The sequence below is a fragment of the Peromyscus leucopus genome, chromosome 6 (assembly GCF_004664715.2).
Source record: "Peromyscus leucopus breed LL Stock chromosome 6, UCI_PerLeu_2.1, whole genome shotgun sequence".
Classification (NCBI taxonomy): Eukaryota; Metazoa; Chordata; class Mammalia; order Rodentia; family Cricetidae; genus Peromyscus; species Peromyscus leucopus.
Window position 1 is genome coordinate 16193065 of NC_051068.1, and position 27977 is coordinate 16221041.

The window sequence follows — 27977 nt, forward strand, 5'->3', positions numbered from 1 at the left end:
TTTCTTTGGCACTGGTTTCAGGGTCAGGGCGTATTTCTTAGGTTCTAGGTTCAGGGCTAAAGCGCTTCTTTCACTGGTTCAGGTCTCAGATTCAGGGTGCTTTTCTTTCACTAGCTCTGGTAGGTTTCTTTGGCTGGCTCCTTCTCCCCACAATCTCTCCCCTTCCCTTGTGTGTGTGTGTTCACGTGTGCATGTGCATATGCGTATGTGTTTCCCTTCTTTCCATTTTGATGGTCTGAGATTATTTACTTCTTGTGTTCTCATTCTCAGGTCCTCAGGGACAGCTCGACCACGCCCCTGCAAACAGGGTCAGCTCTATTGTGCTGCCCCGGTAAGGTATAGGACCCTCTCTCCTGAGTGCTGTAGCTGGTGAGGGGCAGGCCAGATGTAGTTAACCTCTTTAGGTTGGAGTTTTCCTTCTAGTACCTCCTATAGGGCTAGATTTGTAAATTGATATTGCTTAAATTTGGATTTATAATGGAATGTTTCTTCTAACTATGGTGATTGAGTTTTGCTGGGTATCTGGCAGCATCTGTGGTCTCTCTCTCTCTCTTTTTTTTGGTTTTCTCGAGACAGGGTTTCTCTGTGTAGCTTTGCGCCTTTCCTGGAACTCGCTTTGGAGACCAGGCTGGCCTCGAACTCACAGAGATCCGCCTGCCTCTGCCTCCTGAGTGCTGGGAATAAAGGCGTGCGCCACCACTGCCCGGCCTGCATCTGTGGTCTCTTAGAGTCTGCAGCACATCTGCCCAGGCCCTTCTGTCTTTTAGAGTCTCCATTGAGAAGTCATGTGTAATTCTAATAGGTCTGCTTTTATGTATTGCTTAACCTTTTCCCCTTGGAGCTTTTAATATTCTTTCTTAGTTCTGTATGTTTACTGTTTGGATTATTGTGTGCTGAGGGGACTTTCTTTTCTGATCCAATCACTTTGGTTTTCTGTATGTTTCTTGTACCTTGATAGGCTTCTTATATACATTAGGAAAATATTCTTCTATGATTTTGTTGAAAATATTTTTGGGGGCTAGAGAGATGGCTCATTGATTGAGAGCACTGGCTCTTCTTCCAGAGGAATGGGGTTCAATTCCCAGCACCCACATGGCAGCTCACAACTGTCTGTAACTCCAGTTCCAGAGGATCCAACACCTTCACACAGTCATACATGCAGTCAAAACACCAATGCTCATAAAATAAATAAATCATTTTGTAATGTTTAAAAAACAAAATATTCTCTGGGCTTTTGAGCTGGGTTTCTTCTCTTTCTTCTATTTCTATGCCACACAGTTATCACTCCATTAACATATTTAAAATATTTGGTAGAGGTGGGCTAGTTAAATGGGGATCTTGTTTTATTACATTCATTATTCTAAGTCCCGTGTTAAGTGAGATGAGAATACAGAATGGTTGTGCCTCTAAGTCTATTTGCCTAAATCAATTCCTCTACTTAAGGGACGTGGTGGGAATAAGCACACAGGCTCCAGGACCATGTTTTGGGAGTCCGGATGGTAGTTCAGCATCTAAGTATTGCCTTCTGAGTATTTTCATTTTCTTATTGGGACAATCATAACAAGAAAAAAACACAAACATTCCTAGCCTGTTCGGATGATTAAAAGAATTTACAATTTTAAAATTGCATACTTAGAAATTACATACAGCAGTGCTTGACGTAGAAGACATTAAACGTATACCGGAACCAGCCGTCCAGCAGCCTTGGTGAAGGTTTCCTCCAGAGGGCCTCAGGTGCGCCATCAGGCGGCGCAGCCCGTGCATCCCCGGCAGCGCGGGCTAGCTTCCGGTGGCGAGCTAGTTTAGGACGGGACCTTGGCTAGCGGCCGGCGGAAGGCTTATCGGACGCGGGTGGTTTGCGTCATCAGGAGTGCGCGGTGGCACTTCCGGTGGCTTGAAGACTAGGGTCAAGAACAGCATGTCTGGCTGCAGACTGTTCTCGCGTGGAGCGGCGGCTGTGGCGGCGGCGGCGGCGGCGACTGCGGCGCGAGCTTCCCGGGTGCTAGGGGTCTTCACGACGACGCCCCGCCCGCTGCACACCAGTCCGCAGAGCTGCTCTTTCGCCAAGGAGCTCTTCCTGGGCAACATCGAGCGGGTAAGGCAAGTCCTGCCTGCCTGTCCCCTGTGTCCACCTTTCCTTGGTACCTGACCGGAGTCCTTAAAAGATAAACACCCGAGAGGCTGGGCTCAGGGAAAGGTGGCGTAAATGGGGTCGCAGAGGTTTTTGCTTTGCTTTGTTTTGAGACAGGATCTCATTAGTCCAAGCTGGCTCTGGACTCACTCCGTAGACCAGGCAGGTCTTGAATTCGTGATTCTTCTGCCTCCGTCTCCAGAGTATTGGTTTACAGTCGTGTGCCATCACACCTACCTTTCCAGCCATTCCTTGCCCGGGGAGTTTGGAGTAATCCTGTAAGGGTTAATTACGAAGATACCTCCTTGTTCTGGCTAGGAAATATGATTTCTAAACAGCTCATTCTGTGCCGCTTCTCTGGCTTCCCTTCAGCTCCGAGACTTTCACCAAGGTTCTTTTCCCTTTTCAGAACTCCACAACCCAGCTTGTAGCACCCTTTAGGCCATCACGTTAAGAGTGAGAAGACTTGTCAATGAATTTGAGTTCGCTTCTTGTTAACTATGTTCTCTTTAGAACAGCCTTCTCACATTGACTGACTGCATTATAGCAGAAGCCAAGACTCGGGCTAAGAGTGGCTGCCCCGCTGGAAAGTTCAAAGCTTTGTTGAAGCGTGGAAACCATGCGAAAGAAAACTTCATCACTTACCCTCTTTCAGTCTTTAAATCTTCCCCCTCGTCACATTTTTTTTTGCTTTCAATTTTACGTTTATGTAGTTGGGGAGAATCTCAACCGTTAGCTGTCCTTCCCGGTGTCATCCACATCCTACTACCATAATCAACTGTCCACCTCTAGCAAAGGCTGACCTGGTCATTAGAGCTCAACTTTCTCACTTATTCAAGGATAATTCTGCGTCTTGAATCTGTTCCCTCAAGCTTTGTCCCAACAGCCAGTAGTGATCTCAACATTGTCAGATCTAAGTGATTGCTTCTCATTCCTATTCCTACCTGATCTATCATTGGTATCTGATACAGATAAATACTCAATGTTTGATATGAATGCACTTCAGCCTTCAGGCTTCTGAAAAACCATTTCCTTCATCTCCTTTTGTTAGTTCTTTGGCTTCTCAACTGGTAGACATTGACAAGTAGCCCAGATGAAGTCAGAGGGAGTTTTGTTGTTTGTATTATTTCATCCTTTTTTTATGTGGTGGTGGTTGTGTTGATGGCTTGTTTTGAGACAAGCTGTTGCTGGAACTCAAGATCTTCTACCTCTGTCTTTCTTCCTGAGTGCTAGTATGCCACATGCAGCAAAGCTGAAGTTTCCTAAAGTTCAAGTCTAAGGCCCCCTCTTTTCATCTACAGCCAGCCCCTTGATGAATTAATTCAGTGTCCTAGCTTTAAATGCCACCTCTGTTCTTATGACTCAGATTTCTTTTTCAACTTAGAGTTCTTCCCTTAACTCCAGACTTATGTCTTCCTTTCTGCTCAAAATCTCCCCTCAGATGTCTAATAAGCATCTTTGATAAACTTATATGAAAATTCTCTCCTGGATCCCACTCAGTCTTGCTTTTCCTAGCAACCTGTTTACCATAGGTAATGGAAACTGTGATTGGACACATTCTTCAGTGACATCTTTATTCTTTTTATTCTCATAGTCCACATTGAGACCTATTAGGTAAATTTTCCTTTGTCTGTCTTCAAGTTATATTCAGAATCTGACTACTTTAAAGCAACTTCACTGCTACTTCCTGAATCAGTCAAACACAGTTCTCAAAGCATTTCTGGGTCTTGATTAAGACAGTGGCAGTGATACTTTAGAGTCTCGGTGGAGAGAGTGTCCCAGTCACCCATGCCAATGGCTGCCACAGGGGCTAGTGGGAGGTTGAGTGGGTGAGGTCTGTGTGACATTAGCAGACTTAGTTACAGCCACTTGGCTTTTATAATTGACTTCAGCAGTAGAATTACTTGAATAACAGGTTTTGTTGCTTTACCAACCTGAAAGATGCTAATTGAAATTAAGCTCCCCTCCTATGGTGTACCTCATTCCTTTTTTTGTCTCTCCTTACTAGAGGATACTTTCCTCCTGGCCCCCATAATCTCCCCCTGAAATTTTATGTTGTTCATTTTGGTTTTATTGGTTTTTGTTGTTGTTGTTGTTTTGTTTGGGGGAGATTGTATTTGTTTGGTTGGGTTTTTTTGTTTGTTTGTTTCTTGCTGTTGTTGTTGAGAAAGAGTCTTGATGTGTAGCCCCCACTGGCCTGGGATGCAACTATGTAACCAGACTGGCCCTGAACTCACAGGCGTCCACCTGCCTCTTCTTTCTGAGTGCTGGATTAAAGGTGTGCATCACTGTGCCTTGCTCCTGAAGTTTTTACCCTTTAATTATGTCTGAAGAGCAGCCACCTGCCAGGTTTTCTGTTCTTGACTAGTCTTACCTCCTGAGATCAGAATCACCTTCTTCTCACACTGCCATGTGACCAAGACTAGGCGATCAGTGAGGTTGTGAAGGTTATGGTTTGAGCTTCTGCACTCGAGGGGGGGGGGGCATTCTTGTTCTGAGAGGCTTCTGAGGAATGAGAGGAACCATGTTTCCCTTTGAGTCTTCCTTGGCAGTGGAGTGCTGGTGGGTAGCAGCATATTCCTTTAAGCCAGCTGTCTCTTAAATAGAGACCCAGGAGCCTTTTGTCCTTGGGCCAGAGAGGCACAAATAGATTCTGGAATATTGATAATATGGGGAAACAGGAAATCGAGTAATAGGACAGCAGACAGGGAAAAGTGAGGGCTCCAAATCTACATCCCATACCAAGCAACTGTAGGGATGGATGGAGCTCAGATGTTCACAGGCTCTCAAACTATATAGAGTGATTTCAAAGACCAGCAGAGGATCCTAGTTAGTTGGCCACTAGAGATTAGAAGCCAAGTCATTCTCCAGGAGAAGAATGTGGTGGTTTGAAAGAAAAGATGCCCCCCTAAGGGAGTGTCACTATTAGGAGGTATGGCCTTGTTGGAGTACATATGGCCTTGTTGGAGGAAGTGTGTCACTGTGTAGGTGGGCTTTGAGGGTTCATATATGTTCAAGATACCAACCAGTGTGACAGTCCACTTCCTATTGCCTTCTGATCAAGATGTAGCCAGCACCGTGTCTGCCTGCATGCCACCATGCTCTCATCATGATGATAATTGACTGAACCTTTAAACTGTAAGCCACCACCTCAATTAAATGTTTTCCTTATAAGAGTTGCCATGTCATGGTGTCTCTTCATAGCAATAGAAACCCTAACTAAGACAAAGAGAATGGTCATGAGAAGAGCTGGAATCTCACACAGACATGGTTACTTCATGTTCCAGGACTAAGTATGTCCTTTCTGACCTTCACAGCTACTGTCTCTGATGAATAGGATTGTCTGTAATATAGGAGAAACCACACTAATAGAAGATGTGAAAATTGCTCAAATCTAGTCACACATGTTAAGAGTGCCTGAGCCCAGGTTGAATTCTTTGTCCTCTGACCCTGCTGCCTCACATGTTCAACACAGAAAGCCAATAGCCATGACATAAGAAACAGCGGCTAAGGGTGTGGGACGGGGAGGGGGGGGCATGCATGGTGTTACTCTAGGGAGCATTTGAGCTCACACAAAGATTGATGTCCAGTTTAATGAGGAATCCTCATATCCATTGTCTCCACAAGTCTCAAAGGAACCTTGAGGAAATGTGATCTGCACATTGTTGGTGTCCTAGGCTCCTGTTTATGGAATACTCTGCACCCTTGTTATTGATAAGGAAACTTGAAAATTAGGATTTCACTCACCTTATGGGTTGAATGGGGAGGAAAATAAACACAAATAGAGTCTTAGCCTGAAGTATCTTGTGAAGTTATCCTTCTGCCTCTTTCCTGGGACCAGATGTGGAATGTAACACATTTCCCTCTTCCATTTTGATAAATACTACAATGAGAAGTTCCTGAAAATTAAATTTGTCATACTTGTTTTTTCATTTTTAGAAAGGAGTTTTCCCATTTCCAGAGGTTAGTCAGGATGAACTTAGTGAAATCAATCAGTTTGTGGGACCATTGGAAAAATTCTTTACTGAAGAAGGTATGTATGGTTTTCTTTTTCATCGCCCATTTCCATTACACGGTTAATTGGATTGCTTGCATTAGGTGCACTATAGGGAGAGGAAGCTCTTAGTGTTGTTATTAAGTTACAAAGTTTCTACTCATAATAGAACCTTCAGGAACCACCCAGTTTCTGCATAGTTGAAAGACACTAATTCAGTGTTTCTCTTGTCTCTGTGGTAAGGAACCTCTTAAATGTTTCTACACTGCAGCAGGTTAAAACTTGTGTATGACATGATAGAAGTGAGTTCCTAGACAAGATGGAAATAGCTGAGGTCAGGTAGTTCAAACTTGTTAATCACGTACTGTGGCAGAGGCTGTATGAGATGACATACATGTTTCTAAGGTGAAGTCTAGATCTTTGTAGGTGTTTTATGAACCAGTCATGATCTGTGGTCCAGCATATTCAGAACCTGTGTAGTGGAGTGTAGACGTGGAGGCTCTGAACACTGGGTAGAAGAACACAGGCCCGGACACTGTCTGCACAGTGCTCTGTGTCCTGACCTTCCATTGCAGTTCTGAGAGCTGTGACTTACTTTCTAGTGTTTGAGAAGGTACCATAGTTAACCTGGAGATCAGCTGAGTGTGTGTATCACTTGCTTCTCTCCTCACTCTAGCAAACTTGCCTGTAAGAGGCAACTAGGGAGGAAGGGGGGTTTGGCTCGTGTTGTGAGACTGTATTTCATGGAGGTGAAGGTCTGGTGACAGAAGCAGGTCTCAGCTGTGACTGCTCACATCTCACACCCAGACAGAGCCAGGAGAACAGATGGTTCTGAGCTAGTGCTCAGCTTGCCTTTTCTTATAACCCAGGTCTGCAGCTACAGGATGGTGCTGCCCACAGGGGAGGGTCTTCCCTCCTCAGTTAAACATCTCTGGAAACTCCCTCAGAGGCACACCCAGAGGGTTGATTCCTAAGTCATTCCAAATGCAGTTAAGTTGACAAATACTATGAACCATCATAGTATGCTTCCAGGAATCTGTGTCATAGAAGTCCGTGATACACTGCTGTTTTACATGACCCTAGTGACTAATGCCAGGTCAGGAGGAAGACTCACTTGGCACCAGTGACTTAAAAATACAGTTCTTAGATGCCTAATGGTATAAATGTCAGCCATGTGCTGGGAGGCCCTGACTAAACTTCAGATCTTAGACATCTTCTGTCACTGGTATTGGTGTACTATTCAAAATCCATTCTGTATACTTCTATCTATATGAACATTGTTTATTTATTTATTTTTTCTTGCCTAATCAAGATATTTGTTTTGTCAGTGGACTCTCGGAAAATTGACCAGGAGGGAAAAATTCCAGTTGACACCTTAGAGAAATTGAAGAGCCTGGGACTTTTTGGGATACAGGTCCCAGAAGAATATGGTAAGTTAGACAATGGCCGCTCACCAGGCGATCTAGCTCTTCTTCAGTATGTGCTTATCCTGTGTGCATGAAGGGCTTCTTGTTGAGGAGCACTGGCCTTTAAGTGCCATCTTCCATAGTCTTAAGTGCCCAACAATAAAGCTGTGTTTCTTCAACTTTCACCTGCCTATGCTATGCACCTTTGCCAGGGCAGCCTTCAGGTATGGCAGCTGAAAGGTCCTGGAGATGTGGGGGAGAGTGCAGTTGGAAACACTTCTCAGGGTTGGACAGCTTTCCTGGCTGTGAGCTGCTGATTTGGAGATATGCTATTTGGCACATTTCCCAACCACAACCAATGATGCCATTACTGAGGTTTTACACTGCAAACCATAGCAAATGGGAGCTACTCTTGGTCTTCTAGTCCCTTGCCTGGTGTGTCTGCAGATACTAAAGTGTAAATACTTTCTACAGTGGAAAGTGGGCCCTCAAGTATACAGAAGAAGTCCGTAGTAGTGCCAGATCTGGAGCTGGTCCAAGCTGAGGCACAGGAAAAAAATCTAAGGAAAGTAAGAGTGATGCCTAATTGCCTTCCATGGCGTCTTAACCTGGTTGAGTGAAGGGTTTAAAACTGTTAACTAATGTGTCACTTCTCAACCACATGACCACGTATATGAAAACTTGACTGTCTGCAGACTGCCTCAAGTAATGCCCGATGCTGCCAGACCCTACGTGTGGCATCAGCGCTCTATTTCTTCACAGGAGTAGCTCACCTGGCCTCTACATGAAGCTGTGGAAGAGGCATACTGGGCATCAGGGTTGTAGTTCCAAAGGAACAGGTGTCACCATCTTGTGCAGCCTAGTAATAGAGGAGAAATAAGGCGGGGGCACAGCAGCCCCTCGCTGCAGTTAAGAAGAAAAAGCAGAAGTGTTCCGATTAGAACAAAGGTGGAGAAGGCTGGGGTGGTGTGGGGTGGAGGGTCCGGGGATGGGAAGGCATGGAGGCTGGACAGCATCAGGATACTATACACCTGCAGGGCTAACTTCCCTGGGTGTGTAGGCATGCCACCCCTCAAGTGGAGTGTGCGCTCTTGTCCTCACTGGGCAGCTTTGCTGTTTACACTTCTATAAAGTGGACATAGATGCCTCTGGGATTTGAAGAGTAAATGTAAAGTGTGTAAGTTCGTTGGTGTGTTCAGTCCTTCTGTCTTTTATTGCTAGAGCAGTAATTCCCAGTGAGGACCAGTTTTGCATTTCAGGAAACATTGGCAAGGTCAAGACACAGTTTTGGTTGTGGGACTGTGGGCATAGGGCTGTTTGCTATGACACCTTGTGGGTGGAGGGCAGAAAGTTGCTCAACCTAGTGCAATGCACAGGGCGGCCTGCACAACAGCAAGGGAACACCAGCCCAGGTGTTGCAGCGCCAGGCAGAAGAGCCTGACCTGGTGCCACCTGGACTGTGGATGTCTCTCTGCTAGAAGGGATTTGCAACCTACTCAGCAGCTTACTGTTTGTGTAGATGTCTGTATTAACAGTTCAGCTTCATCTGTGTCTCCTTGCCTCAGAGAAACCTGAAGATGTATACAGAACTACTCTGGATAAGATAATAGATGATAGTTTCTTTGCCATTCTGTGTTTTTAATTTTTTTTAATGGTTCTGCTGTTACTTTAAAATTAGAAAAATAAAATGCATCCCTTTCTCCACTTGGAAAGTCAGCTAGTCTGGTCTGTCTTTCTTAGGTGGCCTGGGCCTCTCCAACACCATGTATGCTCGGCTTGGGGAGATCATCAGCATGGATGGGTCTATCACAGTGACCCTGGCAGCACACCAGGCTATTGGCCTCAAGGTCAGTTGTTTGAGGTCATGTTCGGGACTTCCTGGAGGAAGTAGGGGACAGGGGACTGCTTCTGTGACATGCATGGGTTTTATAGCTCAGGGTCTAGAGGAGAAGCCTAGCTGCACTTGCACATGAGACATAGGTTAATGCTGTCTTTGGAAATGAATCCTTTCCTGAGCTCCCCTGTCTGTACACATACCTTACTTGCCCCCTGAACTTAAAGCATGATGGGCAGCTTCAAAGGCACATGCTCCTCAAGGGTTTCACATTAGCCAGCTCATTTCTGCTCTATACAGGTGAAAGGCAGTTAAATGGACTCGGTGTCCAGCTTTGCAAGCCAAGATTAGGTAGGTGAGCAGTGTGCAGTTATTTTCAGCAGGGTAGGAGTTGGGGAGCACAGCTCTGAAACTACATTCCCAGACTGGATGTAGTTCTAGTACCCCCATGTATTCACACTCTATCGTCAAAGCCGTCCTGTCCATAAAGGACAGGTCCTCAGCTTGTAAATCATGACGTGGAGACTTAGAGAAGGGCCATAGCTGACCCAAGAATGCACTGGTATAGGTAGGGATGAAAATCCTAGATGTTAAATCCAAAGCTATCACTGTACCTGCCCCTTGTGCAGATCAGCCGCCCTTGTGGTGTCTGAGGCTGCTGGCTCTGAACTCACTGTTTTCTCTTGAGTGAAATAAATATTGTCAGCAGAGGGGCTGTCATAAAAACACCTCACTCATCTTCAATTGGTCAATTGGTCTGTGTGTTTTATTTAGGGAATTATCTTGTTCGGCAATGAGGAACAGAAGGTCAAGTATTTGCCCAAACTGGCATCTGGAGAACACATCGCAGCCTTCTGCCTAACAGAGCCAGCCAGGTCTGTCTCCTCAAAATCATCTGTATACTTGACACTCTCCTAGTTCCCTGGGACATGGGGCTTGTGTGGAGTTGCTTGTTTGTATTTCCTCCTCTGATGCCTTCAGAGAATCAACTGATAAGATATTATCTTATCTCTGGCCCATGGTCACTTACAGGTGACATTCCTACAGCATTGACTAGGTCAGTGTTTGTGGCTCACAAGCCTCTTGACATTCAGGGATGCATTCAGACTTCAGTGAGTCTTTCAGGGCACATGGGTGGGTGGTGAGTCTGCAATTCCAGATTAGCAGCTGAAGTTCAGGGAAGTTGTAACCAGTCCAAGGTTCCACAGCAAGGACGAAGCAGGCCTGGGCAAGACTCAGATTCTGATGCGAGTCCAGCTGGTACCTGTTTAATCTTGCTCCCCTTCATTTGAAATCCTGAAATAGGCTTCCTCCTGTTGTGGGCTGAACACACTGGGAAACTCTGATAAGCCCTGTGGAGCCCACATTCCCATGTGGGAACTTCAGCCCAGACCATTTCTACTACTGCTTCTTTATTTGTTATCCACACACATCTCATTAGTATGAGTCTTACTAGAATGTTCCCATCTGCTTCCAGACTCTGGCCACTTTCCTTGGTCAAGCATCAGAGTGAAGTGGAAGAGACTTGTATGTTTTTGTCTGACTCGGTGTTTTAAAGGCCTATCTTACTTCTACACCCTCAGAACCATTCCAGTCTTGTTCCCAGTGTTCTCCCTCAGTCACACATCTCTGTCTTTGCAGTGGGAGTGATGCTGCCTCCATCCAGACCAGAGCTACGTTAAGTGAAGATAAGAAGTATTTTGTTCTCAATGGCTCCAAGGTACAGCGTGACCTCATTGCCCTGTCGCGTTCAGTCAGTCTTCACTGCCTCTGTGTGTCTACCTTCTGCACACCACACGGGTGTGCCACTCCTTTATCAGAACAGCCCGAGGCATGGCTGGGTGGCAGAGCCAGGACTGGAGCAAGGCAGTCTGACTCCACAGTCTCCTGATTCTGTGCCTGCAGCTGCTCCTGTGGGCTTATTTTCAGTTCTGGCTCCACACCATTTCAAAGATGCAGAGCATAATGCGGTGCACTTCCATGGCCCTGGCACCCACTAGAGGAGTTACACACTCGTGGCTGGTAGTTCTTCCCCTGCTGACATCACCACCTCTGATGGCATCTTTGAGATAGAACACTGAAATGCCATTAGCAAAAGGGGGAACGAGTAGTAATGGCCTCTTACCGAGTTAGCATCCGGATTTCCCTGCTCATCTCTTACTCGTTTCCCCTGATCAGTTTGTTTGCTTGAATCAAAAGTAAATAGTTCCCATCCATTGCAGTCAGTTGAGTACTCACTCTTTTTCTCACCCCCCATTTTCACTTTTTTCCGTTGATAAGAAAATACAGTACATAAATTTGTACGTTTGTATTTGTGCAGCCGTGATAAAAAGGCTCCCTCTTACTGTCAGCGGTGTGTAATGAATGGAGCTCAGAGGCCACCTTAGTGTCATTAGCTGTGCTCTATCCCTGCCCTGCCACTTCTCTCCTGAGAACATCCCTGCTCTGGAGAGACTTAAGTGTGTCCCCGTGCAATTTCACACAGGTTTGGCTTATGTGGAGCCTTCTCCATGTCCTGCCTGCTATGGAGCATGTCTGGCCTGAAATCCAGTGGCTGGATAGAGCTGAGTACTATCTCTAAGGATCTTTTGGTTTTTCCTCAGGTTTGGATCACCAACGGAGGACTGGCCAGTGTTTTTACTGTGTTTGCAAAAACCGAGGTGGTTGATTCTGACGGTTCAGTAAAAGACAAAATCACTGCATTCATAGTAGAAAGAGACTTTGGCGGAATCACTAATGGGAAACCTGAAGATAAACTGGGCATTCGAGGCTCCAACAGTAAGTAGTGTGACAGATGTTCATATGCACGAGTGTGACAGAGAGACTTGAGAGTCAGGTTCACTGTCCACTATGACAAGTATAATGGAAAATGCCATTTAGTTACTTGTGGTTTCAGTGAAGCATTTTAGCAGAGTCAAAATAAGAATGCAGTCACAATCTATGCACCTTAGTGCATTCGGCACTGCTGATTCTAGGTAAGTGAGGTCAGTTGGAATCTCAGCCTGGGTAGGGCAGTAGTGGGCATCACACAAGCACAGGTGTCTTGGGTAAACATCCTGTGGTGGGTCACCCTGTCTTCTTTCCTGGAATCTCCTTTCTCTTTCTTCCTACCGTCCAGACCCACCTTTCATGTCCTGGTTAGGCAGCCGCTGCTTCGGTGGAGACTGGCGTCCCGTTTGTTGGCCTCGGTTCATCCAGTCTGACATGGCATTCTTACAGTCATTCTCTTGGTGTAGTTTAGAGTGGCCATCCTACAGGGACTGTGTTCCACTCCCGGCACATCAAGGTGCACATCTGCGTACCCTGTCTTTGGAGCTGGGCATGTCAACAGTGTCGTTACCTGTTGACAACTGGGAGGCTGGTGCCCCAACAGCATGCAGGACCCCAAAAGAGGGTCCAGGAACATCAGATCAAATAGGATGATATATCCTCCCCATACCCAGTCGAGTAGCCTTTGAAAGAATGACCAACTACATAGGTCCTCTAGCCCATGTAGCCAGCCCTGAAATATGATCAGCAGACAGAGAGGTCATGTTTTGTGGCATTTCACATTGCCAGAGCAACAGTTGAGGGAAAAATCATCAGGACCAGCTTATGACACTTGGCCTGACTGCCCCTTGAATCCTAACCTTCCTTATCCTAAGTGTCTTTCTCTAGTTCAACATGCCAGGAGTTACGTTGTTTATGTAGAAAAACATGCAGGGCTGCAGGGAATGTTGTTCAAGGGCGCTGTCCCAGCCCCTGCCTCGTCCTGTGTACCTTGCTTTCTCACTGTTTCACTCACACTGACTGATGGAGCTTGTATTTCTTTCATGATTGCTGGTCCCTGGCTACGGAAGCCCTGTCTATCAGACACCTTAGGATTTAGCTTACAGCAGTAGCATTTTATTTTTTATGTTTTGGGGATGCTTCAGCCTGAAGGGTGTTGATGAATTGACACCCCATCCAAGCTGGGAAGATGTTACCCCCGGTATGGGATATGGCTATGTTAAACAAGAATCCCATTGACTCTAAGGTCTGAGGAAATGCTGGTGCTCTCCATTTGCTTTTCTGTCTTTGGCTATTTTGGTCCTTTCAGCTTTTGTCAACTGTTGCCTTACAAAAGCCTGGCATAGCCTTTCAAAAGAATGGCACCTTCCCTTGCAGCCCCATCTCTCTCTTTACCGTGCTGTTCATTCCATCACAATGCTGACCATGCTGCCATGTCCTTGCACTTACGGTTTGTCTTCCTGGCCAAAGAATGAGCTCTGTGAAGGCAGGAGTGTGTTCTTCTCTGATCTTCAGGATGCTAAATGAGTGAGTCAGTCAGTCACAGGCCTGTGGGTCAAGAGCAGAGTGGGGTTTTTGGTAGTCACGATTTTTAAATTCCATGTGTTTTAGCATGTGAAGTCCATTTTGAAAATACCAGAGTGCCTGTGGAAAATGTTCTTGGAGAAGTTGGAGGTGGCTTTAAGGTAAGTTGAAGGCCAGTCTCATTAAGTGCTGGGCCATTTCACATGTGAGTCTCGTGTTCTGCCCTAGCCTTTCTGCTAGCAGGCTAGCCTGTGCTCTATCTGTGACTTTGTTGGCTCTTGGGCATAGGAAGTGAGCACCGTAGAGGCTGGAGAAATGGCTTGTCCCTAGAGGAGGGAGTCTCAATAGGATGAAGAGTCTTTCTTCCCCTTGGAGACCTCCTCTTTTCTGAGTGAGGAATGGAATTCCCCTCCCCAGTGAGTGTGAAAAACAGGCTAGTGGGCTGGCTCCAGAGAGGCCCAAGTTCCAAGAACCCAGCACCCTAGGTTGTAACTCCCTGCACTTTGAGGGAATGGCTTTCCCCCATGTCATCAGGTTTATATTTTAAATATTTATCTTTCTGAGATAGAATAGAGCCTCACCATGTAGTTCTGACTGGCCTGAACTCAGTTATAATAGACCACACTGGCCAGAGATCCACCTGCCTCTGCCTCCCTAGTCCTGAGATTAAAGACATATACCACTTACTCAGCTGGATTGATTTATTTCTATTTTATGTGTGTATGTGAGTGCCTACATTTGTGTATGTAAATTGCATGTGTGCCTGGTACCTGCAGAGGCCAGAAGGCGTCTGATCCTCTGGAACTGGAGTCACAGGCTGTAAGCCACAGTGTGGGTGCTGGAAACTGAACCTGAGTACTCTGTGAGAGCAGCAAATGGTCTTAGCTGCTGAGCTATCTCTCTAGCCCCAGATTTATATTTTATTGAGAAATGTTTTATGTGATATTTAGTTTACCACTTTAAAATATCCATGTTTATCATTTTTAATATATTGTCTGTTATGCCATCATTCCTTTTTTCAAATTTATTTATTTATTTTTATTTATTAATTTTTTTGCCATCATCATTTCTAATTCCAGAAATGTCATTCCTCCAGTTCTACCCCCATCTTTTGGCAACTGCTGTTTTCTTTTGTTCTTCTCTGGGTTTGTAGATGATGAGCATTTCATCTGACTAGACTCGTATACAGTGTGAGGTATTTGTGGCTGGCTGCTTTCACATCGTATTCTCAGCCATCATCCATGTCACAGCATGAGTCAGTATTTCATCCCCTTGTATGGGGAGATGAAGTTCCACTGTAGATAAACCACATCTGACTCCTCAGTTCATTGGGTCGAGTTGTCACTCTGGGGCTTTTGTCAATAGCACTGTCGTGAGCTTTCATCGTCAAGTTTTTGTTTGGAAAGTGTGTTCTCCATCCCTTTGGGGGCAGTAATAGAATCGCCAGCTGTATGGAGACTATCGTACTCTTTTGAAGAACTCTTTCCACGGTGGCTACAGTGTACGAGGGTTCCGCATCTTCACCAGAACTCGTGGTGATGTCCATTTTTAAATTAACCCTGTGGCTCCACGCAGTTTCTCACTTGAGCCCTCTGGTTGGTGAGGAGAACCCCTGACTCTGGATGAGCTAGCACAGCATGGGAACCCGAGCTGGGTGCCTGTCTGGCTCCCAGCTGTTCACTGTCCTGGAGCAGAATAAAGGGCAAGGAAAGAGGCAGGGTGCTGGCCCAGCCATCAGATACTGCCATAGGCACCTGGCTGCCGTCAGTAGGGTCATCTGTCTTCAGGCTTGCCTGTCAGTCCCGAGGAAGTCACGACCCTGCTGCTTCATCTGTAAAATCTGGGTGCTGATCCTGAAGCACAGCTGGAAAGTTCCTGCCGCTTGTAGCATTCTTAGATCAGTCTTGGTGTCTGTCCCTACCACAGACGAGGAGTACTGACAGCTACTCCTCCATTTAGAGTAGGAGCAGTGACTTGTGTGTGCTCAGAGTGAGGCCAGTGATGTTGATGGAAAGGTACAACAGTGACTAAGCCTAGTTTGAGGGTTAGAACTGCTTGCTTCTGCCCTGAAAACAGGCAGGGTGACTAACTTGGCCTGGACGCTGGCATGTAATTCGGTAGACATTTGCCTTTGCCTTCATAAAAACAAGTTGGTTTGGCTGGCTCCCTCAGCCTCCTTCAGTGCCTCTAGACCTATTCCACTCTCCCTGCAGGTAGCCATGAACATCCTCAACAGTGGGCGATTCAGCATGGGGAGTGTTGTGGCTGGGATGCTCAAGAAACTGATTGGTAGGTATATGGATACTTACTCGTTGCTATGACAAAACAACCTTAGGAAGGGAGGGTAAATTTTGGCTCACAGTTTGAATCCTTGGTTCATCTAAACAAGGAAGGTGTGAGTAGGAAACATCTCTAGCTGTGGCTGCTAGAATGTGAAGCAGTTGGTCACATTGTGTGTGAAGTTGGGACGCAGAAAGAATGAATGCAGATGCTCCCACAGCCTTTTCCTTGTTTAGTCAGTCTGGAACCTAGCTTATGGGCTGATACTGCCCATATTCAGGGAGGCTCTCCCCAGTTAAACATTTCTGGAAACTCCCTCACAAACAATGCCCAGAGGTGTCTCCTAGTATCATGATTCGTGGTTCTAAAGCCATCATGTTAACAGCAAAGATTAATCTCCATAGTAGGTAAGTCAGGAGCAGGAGCCCTTTGCAGCACTGACTATGTACCAAGAATGTCTGGGTTATTTCTGCTGGGCGGGCAAGGCTGAGCTAGGCCACTTGGACAGACAGCTTAAATTCAGCATCTGGCCTTTGATTAGGACCAAATGTACTCCTTCCCCAGAGCCTAGTATATTTCAGCGTTCTTCTGCTTTATTTATACACTAGTCAGGCATTCTGTTAGAGGCATAAAGTGTTTCTGCTCTATCCATGACAAACCTGGCTGTGTAATGATCTTCAGTCCATGAACCAGGCACTATAAAAACATTAGCTCTGATCTCACTCAAGTCCTGTGGCTCTTTGGGCATGGGTGTGGGCTGTGAAGTGCTGGAAGCAGATACAGCCCTGTGTATTTCGTGACTGCTGGAGTTTACAACGATGTGGGCACACATTTGGATTCTTCCTCTATTTGCTTAGTAGAGAAACTGAGGCCCAGTGAGGGTGGTGGTTTACACAGGCCATGCATCATGACCTAAGGCAAACCCGCCTGCTAGGCTCAGGTGCCTTTCAACATGCTCTGTGGCTCTCATCAGTGAGTGTTCTCACAGTCAAAAACATGTGAGTGTAGGAACTGTTGGAAACCAGCTGCATCTGGATCACAGCAGAGGACATATTTGGGAAACAAGGTTCAGGCGGAGCTAGAAGTGCTAGTGCCACAGTAGAAGGCTGAGTGTCCCTCTGAGGCTCTTAGACTCCGGTGCTATCAACAGCGTGCACATGAAGGCCCCAACCAGAGCTCTGCCACGAAGGTACCCTCGTGTTGTGGTTGAGTATCAGTAGGCCCGCTTCTGCATCTTTCTTGGATGCCCTGTGCACCTGGCTTATGCTAGCTGCCTCCAGCCTTCCTCCTCTGTAGCATCACAGCATTTCTGTGAGGCAGGTAGTGTGTTAAAAGAGGTAGAGTGTTTCCTCCACACCCATACAGCTGACTCAACATTCTGTGTTCTTAACTCCCTCCTGGCTGCCTATAGGCCCCACGAGGACCAAGAATTCTAGAAAGTAGGAGCTCGAGCTCCAGGGCTTCTCATCTCAAAGACAAGGCTCTCATAGTTCCTTCTGGGTGTTGAAGGGTCATCATGCTGGTCTTAGGAAGTACTTTTCCAGTATTCAAAAACCTTTTGTTTGTTAGTTGATTTTGCGTTTTTGTTTGTTTTGACAACTCTGTTCTTCTTTAGAACTGACGGCTGAGTATGCCTGCACAAGGAAGCAGTTCAGTAGGAATCTCAGTGAATTTGGTTTGATTCAGGTACTGAAGACTTTGCTTCACTGGATGGGAAGAGGTTTTCAGTGGTGGCTCTCTGTACATAGGAAGAAAACTGTACAAGGCATGGTTGCCACTGGGATAGCAAGGCTTCTCATGTAATTTGCTTCTCGAAAAGAGGGATAGGAGTTAAGCCTATGTATGCGCAGATCACTTCTTGATTTTATTTTTCTGAACATTTCAGGAAAAGTTTGCGCTAATGGCTCAGAAGGCTTATGTAATGGAAAGCATGGCCTACCTCACTGCGGGGATGCTAGACCAACCAGGATTTCCCGACTGCTCTATTGAGGCGGCCATGGTGAAGGTAATCCCAGCTCAACTAGAGCTAGCACTTGGGGGAGATACAGCCTTTCTGATCCATGGCATTGTCAGCCATCCTCTTGGTAGATGATAGAATGACTTGACCTATGATTTGTACCTGTGCAGCTTTCTGGGTTAGCAGGGCCCTAGGGAGAAGCTGGGAGAAGTAATGCAGAATTATGCTTACCTGAGTGTGAGTCTACAGGGCAGCTCACTGCTTCTCAGTACGGATTGTGCCCATTTTTACTGATTGATTCTAGTCTATAGCAACAGGACAAGGCCCAGATGTCAAAACTTTATATCCATGTAAGTTAGCTGGGCTCTTCAAGGAAGGAATGTCATTATTTTCAGAGTGATAGCCTTTCCTCTTGATCGGAACTTTCTTTTATAACATGTTTAATGAAGTAAAAAGAGGTCACTGGTTACAAGAATTTGATTTCTTTGGTGTGTAAAAGGGCCAGTTTGCCTCTTAGGCCATGGCCTGAGTCGCCCAGTGTTGCTATCTATCTTAAAGGGTCCAGAAACACTGCAAGTAGGAAATGCTCTAAAACAAGCTTTGGAGTCTAGAGCAGGCCCAAGTTTATATCCCTGTCCCTGGGGCTTCCTCACACCATAGTTCTCAAGGTGGCTACTGACTTTGCTGCAATAAGGATTCCCCTAGCTTTACCTCTGGGCCATACCTTTGTCAGATAGCAGCGTGGGGTACCAGTGGTATATGATCAAAATAGATTATATGAAATTCTCTGCAGTTGGATACCTAAGGGTTAAACAAGCAAATCTAGGATCATGAGTAGACAGAACCTGGCCCACAGCATACAGCAGTCACCGTCTTTACCTCTGTGGCATTGGCTGTTTCCCACTGTTCTGCTCTCCATCATAGCGACCTTTCTGCCAGATCCATTATCTTTGGGTCATCACTGTCAGGTGGAACTATTTCCCTTGGCTCCACGGAGTTCTCTGATATACCTAATTTAATAGCAAGAGCCTCTAAGTTTATTTTCACAACCCTCTGTTTTTGTTTTGTTTTTTAATTTTTTAAGTATTTTTTTAATTTATTTTTTGAGAATTTCATATAATCTATTTTGATCATATACTTTCCTCTCCTTGAAACTGCCCTAGATCCTCCCCCATTTCCCTACCCACTTAACTTCATGTTCTTTCTCTTCTTTAAAAACAAAAACCCGCTCCCATGAAAAAGTAACCATGGAGCCTGGTTTGTGTTGGCCAACGACTGAGCATGGGGCTTGGGTAGAGGGTGGGTGATAGGCCAGTGTCGTTCCATTGAAAAAAACTGATTTCTCCTCTCCCAGCAGCAGTCAGTTTCTTCTTGGCTAGGGGTAAGACTTGGTGCCCACTTTCCTTTCTCCATGTTGGGATTCTGTCTGGCTTGAACTTACATAGGTCTTGTACATGCTGCTGTAGTCCCTGTGAGTTTATATGTATATCAGTCCTATTTGGTCTGGAAGCTGTTTTCTTGAAGTCATCTACTACCTTTGGCTCTTATAATCTTTGTACTTCCTCTTCCACATTCATCCCTGAGCCTTAAGAGTAGGGCAATGGTAAAGGCATTTAGGGCTGAGTGCTCCAAAGTCTCTCACTCTCTTCACACTGTCCAGCAACCCCCACCCCACCCCTTCTTATTAATAATAAGTGAACTGGATATTGCACACTACAGAGGTAATTGTGGCTCTATTTACTAAATAGTTGACTGTGGAAAGCTGTATCTGAGAGGCCAAAGAGATCAGTTGAGGGAGACTAGCCCCTCTTTTTCCCCCAGGGTCTTGTACATGCTGCCATAGTCCCTGTGAGTTTATATGTAAATCAGTCCTCTCTTGAGCAGGGAGAAATGAAGAATAGGTAGATAGAAATATAGAGGAGAGAGACAGTTAGAAACACAGTATAGCCTCAGGATGGCCTGGGTCCAAACTCACCAGTCCCTTCTGTCTCTACTAAAGGGCTTTTAAAGGAATGCCAAGGGGTGGAGCAAAAGACCTCCTCCAGCACAGCCAAGTGCAGACCATCCCAGACACCTGGTGACCATGCATGTGGTCCAGCCATCCCCTAACGCAGCCCTGCTGTTTAAAGCAAGCTCAGATCTCACTAGGAAACCTTTGTGGGCTCCCACAATCAGTCATCTTGGGTTTCCTAAAACTGGGCATCTTCCAAGGACATGGAAGTGTTGAAGTCAGGGAAGACCTGGGAAAAGCACCAGTTGGCCATTACATGCAAAACAGCAGAAGTAAACTGTGGAGCCTGGACTCGAATCCTGGATTTGCTATTTCCTAACTGTGTCACCTAGAACAAGTCACTTGATATCTCTCAGCCTCCACTATTATCTATAAAATGGAGATAATAAAAACACCAACATAAAATTTTTATGAAAGCAAAAGGTGCTAATAAGCAGCTTACAGTACCTAACATGTCACCTACTATTGGTTAGTTTCATAATATCAAGGTACAGTCAAGGTAAACAGTCAAATTCCTATTGAACAAGCACAGTCAAAAGTATATGTATGTAGATATCTGTTTCCTGCTGCTTCTGTTTGGGGTCCTTTTTTGGAGATGGAGAAATTGCCTTCAGTTTTGTTGAAAATACTTTCTGTGCCTTAGACCTGGGTTTCTCCTCCTTCCTCTAGTCCTATTATTTGTAAATTTGGTCTTTTCATGGTGTCCCAGATTTTCTGGATGTTTTGTGCTTGGGTTCTTTAGATTTAATATTTTCTTTGACCGTCTTCTGCCTTGCCTTCAACGCCTGACATTCTCTCCTCCATGTCTTGTCCTCTGTTAGTGAGGCTGACCTCTGAGGGTTTGTTTGGCTTTCCAAATGTTCCATTTCCAGTTTTAGTGCAGTTTGGGGTTCTTTAGTGGTTCTATTTCTACTTCCATGTCTTAAACTGTTTCGTTATTTTGTTCCACTGTTTGTGTTTTCACAGACTTCCTTAAGGGGTTTGTTCATAACCTCTTTAATGTCCTCTTTACACTTCAGCTGTGTGGAACTTCTCAGGGTCTCCTGTAGTAAGGTTACTGGGTTCTGGTGGATGCACACTGTCTTGACTGTTAATGTTTGCATTTTTGTTCCGGTGTCTGGGCATTTGTAGTTATGATAGTTGAGATAATTGTAGGTGTTGACAACTGGTCTTGTCTTTGTGGGTAGGTGTTCTGTTTCTTAGTTTCCCTTGCCCTCTCCGGATCTTAGGAAAGGACCTTTAGGCTGCCAGTTGCCTGATACTGAGTGCTTCTGAGTCCAGGTCCTGTGTGGCCACTGGGGGTCCAGAGTAGAAAGTGTTTCTAGGAATTGGCAGGTGACTTAAAGGACTTGGAGTGGGCTAGAAGGTGGGGTTGAGAAAGGTTTTTTTTTTTTTTTTAAAGCTATAATACAGATGACAACCTAACTTTAAACTGGCCTCTGGACTTGAATTCTTAAGAGAAATGCTGGAGGATGTGACAACCTAGAGAAATGGGCATTGGAGAGTCTGAGGTGGTCCTGCTTAAGTTTAGGAACAGGGGCAGCTGTGTGCTGGGTGGGATTCATTTCATTCTCATGTTCTCCTCGTAACTTCCAGCTACTGACTGGTACCCAAGAGCTGACCCCCTTCCACATGCTAACTATAGGATGTTCAGTAGAGAGTGGTCATAAGAGCAAAATGGAAGCCCATGTGGATGGCAAGAATGGTCACACTTCCTAAGAAGGAGAAATCTGGGTGACTTACAAAGCACATGAGTTGGCACAAGAGGCATGACAAGTCATGTTAGGGATGGAACACACAGGCTGGTCACCAGTCCAAGAAGGCAAAAGGACTTGCCTGTGCTTACCTGGAAAGTTCCTCCTGGAACCACTCATCTCCAAGCTCAGGTTTTCCACACATTCTCCAGCCGCATCCTGGGCAGCAGCTCTTCATAGCTTAGGTCTTGTTCTTAGAAGACCCAAGGGGATCAATGACTTGGTTGTGGAGCACTCCCACCAGGCTGTAACTTTGTCTGGATCTGTGGCAGGTGTTCAGCTCTGAGGCTGCCTGGCAGTGTGTGAGCGAGGCTCTGCAGATCCTTGGGGGCTCAGGCTACATGAAGGACTACCCCTATGAGCGTATACTGCGTGATAGCCGCATCCTCCTCATCTTTGAGGTGAGTGTCTCTGCTGACTGTACTTCCCTCTACACCCCCTTAGTGATGTCCTGTGTTTCTCCCAGCCTTCCTAGCCCTGAGAGCGGCTGCTGAGTCCCCAGAGATGGTCTACAATGATACAGGGCAGGCAGGCCTGCCTCTGGTCGGACCCTCCTAACCAAACACCAGTGCTTCCACCCTCCCTTGCTATGTAGAGGGAGCTTAGGCTGGGAGAGCCCAAACAGCCCCTTCAGGTCACACTCCTGAAGGCCCTTTCCACTGGTCCATAGCTTCCCAGTGAGTGCTGTGCTTTTGCCAAGTTCCTTTTGGCTGGACAGGATTGGTCACATGTGGGAGAGTCGGGTTCCGGTCCCAGCTCCCACTCTGCTTCCATCCTCTGCTCACTAGGTTATGATTTCACTCTCAGTAAATTGAAGTTAAGCTGACTCTTGTTGGCTCCAGTCAAAGCTCTCCTTGGTCCTTTGGTCCCACTCAACATCTCTGCCTTATCAGGCACAGCCTAATAGCAGAAGGGTTGGCTCTCCGAAGAGTCCGGCATGTCTACGTCATTTTGTCTGGGAGTTGCCTCTCTATTGGCCCTTCCTGCAGGGAGAGGGCTGGATTTCTCAAAGATCCTGGCTAAGGTGGTATGGTCTAGCAGGGTTTGCTATTGAGGCCATAATTCATAGACAAATGGGCAAGTTTTGATGTGAGGCCGACTTTGTTTAGAGCTGGGGGCAGTATCAGAAGAACCTCCATGCCCAGCTTTTCCTCCCAGGGGAACTTCTCTCCCCTTGGTGCCAGTCCAACTACAGGATGGTGCTGATGATGCTGGCTGTGAAGCCTGGGTCAGTGGCCTACAGCTTCCTATTCTATAGTAGAATCATGAAGAAGGGGTGTGTGTGTGTGTGTGTGTGTGTGTGTGTGTGTGTGTGTGTGTGTGTGTTTTTTCCCCTGAGGAGCTTCCAGATACTGATACTCAGCTGTCTGTAGCTTCCCTGAGAATTCTGGTCTAAATGAAAGCCATGGGTTATCTGTTCCACACTTTCTGTGTCCTGGTCATCACATCCCTTTATTACCCAGGGAAATCTGGCTTCAGTTTTAATAAGGCTTCTGGGACCTAAAGAAAGGTATGGACCATGCAGGACAGGCTATGAGAGGTAAAAGTCCCAGTGGGAGGCCATACATCTGGTCAGCCTTACTACCCTTCCTGTGTGTTCTCTAACACCAGGCCACAGCCTGCCTCTGTGCTTGCTCTCACGCTGCTTCAGTGACAGCCTCTGCCGCGTGGACAGTGGGGAGTGGCTGGGTTTGTCAGTCACAGCCTGCGCTGCTGGGCTGCTTTGACCTTCACACTTCTGGCCACAGGGAACCAATGAGATTCTTCGGTTGTTCATTGCCCTGACAGGCCTGCAGCATGCTGGACGCATCCTGACCTCAAGGATCAAGTAGGTGCTATTTTCCCATCAGTTACTGGTCCCAGTCTTGGAACAGCGGGTGGGGAGTGCAGCCTGCACACAGGCTCACTGCAAAGCTGCACAAGCACGTGCACTATCTCTGCACAGTGGTGACAGCGACTGGAAGCCCACACCTCTAGCTTGCCCCTCACCAAAAGCAGCAGGGAGGGCAACCTGCCCAAGTTGTCCTCATTCCACCCCCTCTCCCCCCGGCTGATGCTCATCTCCCACCCTGGAGGGTACCTGGTGTTTGAAAATGCTTGTTACGTTGGCTGGATTGCTGAGACATCCAGAAGCCATGGAATGAGAGGTGTCCAGCTAACAGGTGGCAAGTTTGAGACTAGTTTCTCTTCTCTGCCCCTCTTTATCTCCTCTGCCCTCATTCCAGGGCAGAGCAATCAGATCCCTGCTAATAGGATTTTGCAGGCTCCTTAACTGTTTGGAAGCTGACCGTACAACAGGCTTCCCTCTGCTGGGAGGAGAAAGCCACCCTGCATGAAACCCACATGCTCAGCTCTAGAAAAGCACCGAGTTCCATGGTGCCATACTCTTGATCAGTGGGAGCCAGCTGTAGGGTCTTAAGTCACAAGACTGTGAACTTCCTGCAGAGAGCTTAAAAGAGGCAATGTGACCATAGTCATGGAGACAATTGGTCGGAAGCTTCGGGACTCGCTGGGCCGAACTGTGGACATGGGACTGTCAGGCAGACTTGGCCTTGTACACCCCAGTCTTGGAGTAAGTATGCCCAGCACCTGTACTTCCTACATTTGGGTCCCCTCCTGCAAGGTAGTCCTAATCCAGAAGGATGTGACTAGCATCTAGGATCCTCTAGGAAAGTTGGGAACACTCAGATTCCCCACTCTATCCCTGTCCTGTCTCCCTGGAGCTCCAGACTGTGAATATTAGGTGGGTCAAATGGAACATTCTGGAAGAGATACTAAGTCCGTCTTCTTCACTAATAGGACAGTGCCAACAAGCTTGAGGAAAATGTGTATTACTTTGGTCGGACCGTTGAGACCCTGTTACTCCGTTTTGGAAAGGTAAATGGGTCCTGTTGGGTATGGGATACTGCCTCCCCTTCTGGTACTCCCGCCATGGGACTACTTTGGGCCCATTGCCCACCTGTGAGTCCAGGCCTAGAACAGAAATCTTGATCTGCATGGGGCTGGAACTGCTAGCCAGCACTGCCCGTGGAGGGGCCCTGCTAGGTGAATTATCCACAGTGTTCTAAGCACCTTCCAACCAGAGTGGCTCTCTGGAATACCTGGAGGGACTACTTACCTGGGGCTGAACACAGGAGCTAATCTCTGTGGGGAGTCTTGCTGAAGGTGACATTGAGCACACTAGGCATCGGACAAGTTTCTGAGACCTGTTTAAGCCTTGACATGTGTCCAAATATAGAGAAAGGAAAAGCATCATTGTTCAGCACTCTGAACCTCTGTCCTCAGACCATTGTAGAGGAACAGCTGGTGTTGAAGCGGGTAGCCAACATCCTCATCAACCTGTATGGCATGACAGCTGTGTTGTCACGGGCCAGCCGCTCCATCCGAACTGGGCTCCGGAATCATGATCATGAGGTAAGTGTTGCACAGCCCTACGTGGGAAATATTAAACAGACTCCATAATGAGTTGTCAGGGTCGTGGCTACTGGGACAGGCCCTTTATCCACTGCGTTTTAATGAAGCCTGGAGCTGAGGAAGGGAGAGACTGGGTAGTGTGGCCTGTTGGAGAGTCCTGCCCAAGAGAGACTGAGTCTCCAGGACCAAGGGGTAGCTGCAGAGATGGTGGGTGAGTTTGCTGTGGCATGGCCGTGTCGGTGCTGTTCCTGATCTGGCCTTTAGTCTCTTACAGGAGACAGGTGAGTGACAAGGCCACCCTCATTCATTACCTGCACTACACTTTCCTCACCCTGCAGGGGCAAGCAGGTTTAGTCATTAGCAACTCATGGTTACCAGCCTCTTGACACACGTCATTCCAGAATAGCCCATGGGTGCACACTTCACAGAGACAGACGCCATCTTGGAGTTCCTGAGGGGCTTGCTCCTGGTCAGCCTGCATTTGGTCAGGGTGCTGTGTAACTTCTGAGCCAGGCTTTTTTGCCCAAGATGTCATGCCCAGTGTGGCAATATGCTGGGATTCTTTGAGTTCAAAGACCAACTTCAGAGCTCTCAGTTGCTGTCCTTTCTGAACTTGGTTGTCTAGGTTCTGTTGGCCAACATGTTCTGTGTGGAAGCTTATTTCCAGAATCTCTTCAGCCTGTCTCAGCTGGACAAGTGTGAGTGAGATGCCTATGGGAAAGCAAGTACCCAGGGCCAGCCATCATCCATAGCTGTCGGTGCCTTACTTCCTCCCAAAGCTTGCTGCCAGGAAAGTGGTTTGGGCTCACAGTAGAGGGCTTGCCAGGTCAGGTACATCCCTGTGTACTAAGGCCTCCTATGTAGGATATGCTGGTGTCTGTTTTGGAGAGGTCCCAAAAGAAGGAAACGGCGTTGTGCCTGTCTCTTCAGCCGCAGACTCTGGCCAGAATGGCTTATGGAACTGCCGTGTGCCATAGAGGTGGTGAAATGGCTTCTCCAAAAGCCTTGGCCTTATGGAAATAATAATAAAACATACTACTTTAGGCCAGCTCTTCTATCTGAAATGCTTTTTCTCTTTTGTAACTGCTTGTCCATGTTTGGAAATAGAACCAGGTTCTCCTTGACATGGCAGTCTGAAGAGGCTGGCCCTGTTACCAGTTACGGTGGAGAGGGCCATTACAGTCCTTACTGAAGATGTATGGCCTGCAGCTTAGAACCCAGCCGAGGGGCCATACATGGCTTGCAGGACTGTGGTACACTGTGGAGGGTAGTGAAACAGCCTTTCTGGGAGCCAGTTACCAAGTAGGGCCTTCCCACATAAGACCTGGGGTCTAAAGGAGGGTATCCCTGGATATAGCTTTCCAATGGGGAACTAACTTAGGTAAAAACACTCCTTAGACCTGTTTGCATTACCATATTGCAAAAGGATTACCATGCCTTGTTTTCCTCTCACAGATGCTCCAGAAAACATGGATGAACAGATTAAGAAAGTGTCTAAGCAGATCCTTGAAAAGCGAGCCTACATCTGTGCCCACCCTCTGGACAGGACATCGTGAGGCTGGGACAGTGCCCCTGTACCTAGCACCTAGCGCAGGTTGATATAATTCAGTATCTTGAGAAGACTGAAACATTGGAGTCATCTGTGTAGACTGTATGCCATTTGTATACACTAAAGCAACAGTATAAACAACTATTGCTCTGCTGAAAGATCAGTAGTTAGGTTTTAACTTGTAGGCCCTGCATCTGAAGAGATCCCATCAAGGCAAGGAAGAAAGGATGGACGGACAGATGGAAGGGAGGGAGGACCAAATTGTTGAAGAAAGAAAGGAGGAGAGAGAGAGAGGAAGAGAAGGAAGGAAGGAAGGAAGGAAGGAAGGAGGAAGGAAGGAAGGAAGGAAGGAAGGAAGGAAGGAAGAAAAAGAGAGATTGCTGGTGGCTACAATGATCAATGATCTCTGTGGAAATGACTCACTTCTGTGGCCCAAGACTCCCAGGGATCTTAGGTGTGGGTAGCCATCCCTACTAAACCATACACTGACAGAGCATCTGGGAAGCTGGGCCATACCACCTACTAAAACTGCTTGTAGTCTAGGTGAGGATCCATTTGGCAAAAAAAAGAGTAAAAAATGTCTGAGTTCATGTCCCATCTAGACTTCATGTTTTTCCAATCCATGACCATGAGGGATCTCAACAATAAAATTTCTTCTTGGATAATCTAAAGTTTGTATTATAGAGGTCTTTTACTTCCTTTTTAGGATTATTCCAAGAGGTTGGGTAGTTTTGTTTTATTTTAATAGAATGTTGTCTATTCTTTGATAGTTTCCTCTGTGTAAGTAATGTATCTTGGTCATATCTAATCGCAGCCCCCCCCCCCTTTTATTCCTCTGGCATCCCCAACATGCTCACCTCCCTACTTTTTTTTCTCCCAACCCACTGCGTCTAATTAGTGATGCGTGGCTGGCTCTTGTGCATAGATTGTTTCCACCCTCTCTTTAGCAGTGCTCTCTGGGCCTGGGGAGGCGGGTGACGTGGCTGTCCTATTGAGAGCCGAGGACCCAGCAGTCCTTTCTAGCTGCCTGAGTGCCACGGGTTCCCCACGTTCAACACTCAAATCTAAGTCAGTGTTACCTGCCATTGTGTTGATTGTGTAGTTCAGTGTTTTTCTTCCTCTCTTGCTTAGTGTTACTGTAGCATGGTTTACTCTTTCCTGAGGCCTCGTGGATTTGTTTTCTTTTTTTGTCTGAAGTATTCCTTCAAGTATCTTCTGTAGAGCTGGACTGTGGTCATAAATTCCTTTAGTCTATTTTTATCAAGGAGTTTTTAAGTTTTTCTTTTAATAGTGACTAGTTTCACTCAGTATAGAATACTGGGTAGGCAGCTCTTATCTTCTGGCCTTTAAATTT

The 27977-nt window shown here is 46.5% G+C and overlaps 1 protein-coding gene across 2 annotated transcripts; it reads left to right on the forward strand.

Moving 5' to 3' along the window:
• The first annotated feature begins 1874 nt into the window (after positions 1-1874).
• Acad9 (acyl-CoA dehydrogenase family member 9) lies at positions 1875-26781 on the forward strand. 2 transcript variants are annotated; one of them, XM_028858497.2, is made up of 18 exons: positions 1876-2095; positions 6071-6164; positions 7454-7555; positions 9272-9378; positions 10140-10240; positions 11007-11085; positions 11969-12143; positions 13746-13819; positions 15872-15947; positions 17554-17624; positions 17824-17943; positions 21933-22061; positions 23409-23488; positions 24106-24232; positions 24460-24537; positions 24946-25074; positions 25700-25772; positions 26530-26781. In XM_028858497.2, exons 1-18 carry the CDS (start codon positions 1919-1921, stop codon positions 26628-26630), a joined length of 1893 nt encoding a protein of 630 aa, XP_028714330.1. In that variant the 5' UTR covers positions 1876-1918; the 3' UTR covers positions 26631-26781. The 2 variants fall into 2 exon arrangements, with proteins under 2 accessions (XP_037062439.1, XP_028714330.1); XM_037206544.1 differs by lacking the exon at positions 25700-25772 and having other exon boundaries at positions 1875-2095.
• Positions 26782-27977: the final 1196 nt, after the last annotated feature.

Coding starts and splice junctions, on each gene's coding strand:
- Acad9 (XM_028858497.2), top strand. CDS start 1,919: ATGTCTGGCTGCAGACTGTTCTCGCGTGGAGCGGCGGCTGTGGCGGCG. Junction 15,948..17,553: donor GATGCTCAAGAAACTGATTG/GTAGGTATATGG, acceptor GTTCTTCTTTAG/AACTGACGGCTGAGTATGCC. Junction 25,773..26,529: donor CCTGTCTCAGCTGGACAAGT/GTGAGTGAGATG, acceptor TTCCTCTCACAG/ATGCTCCAGAAAACATGGAT.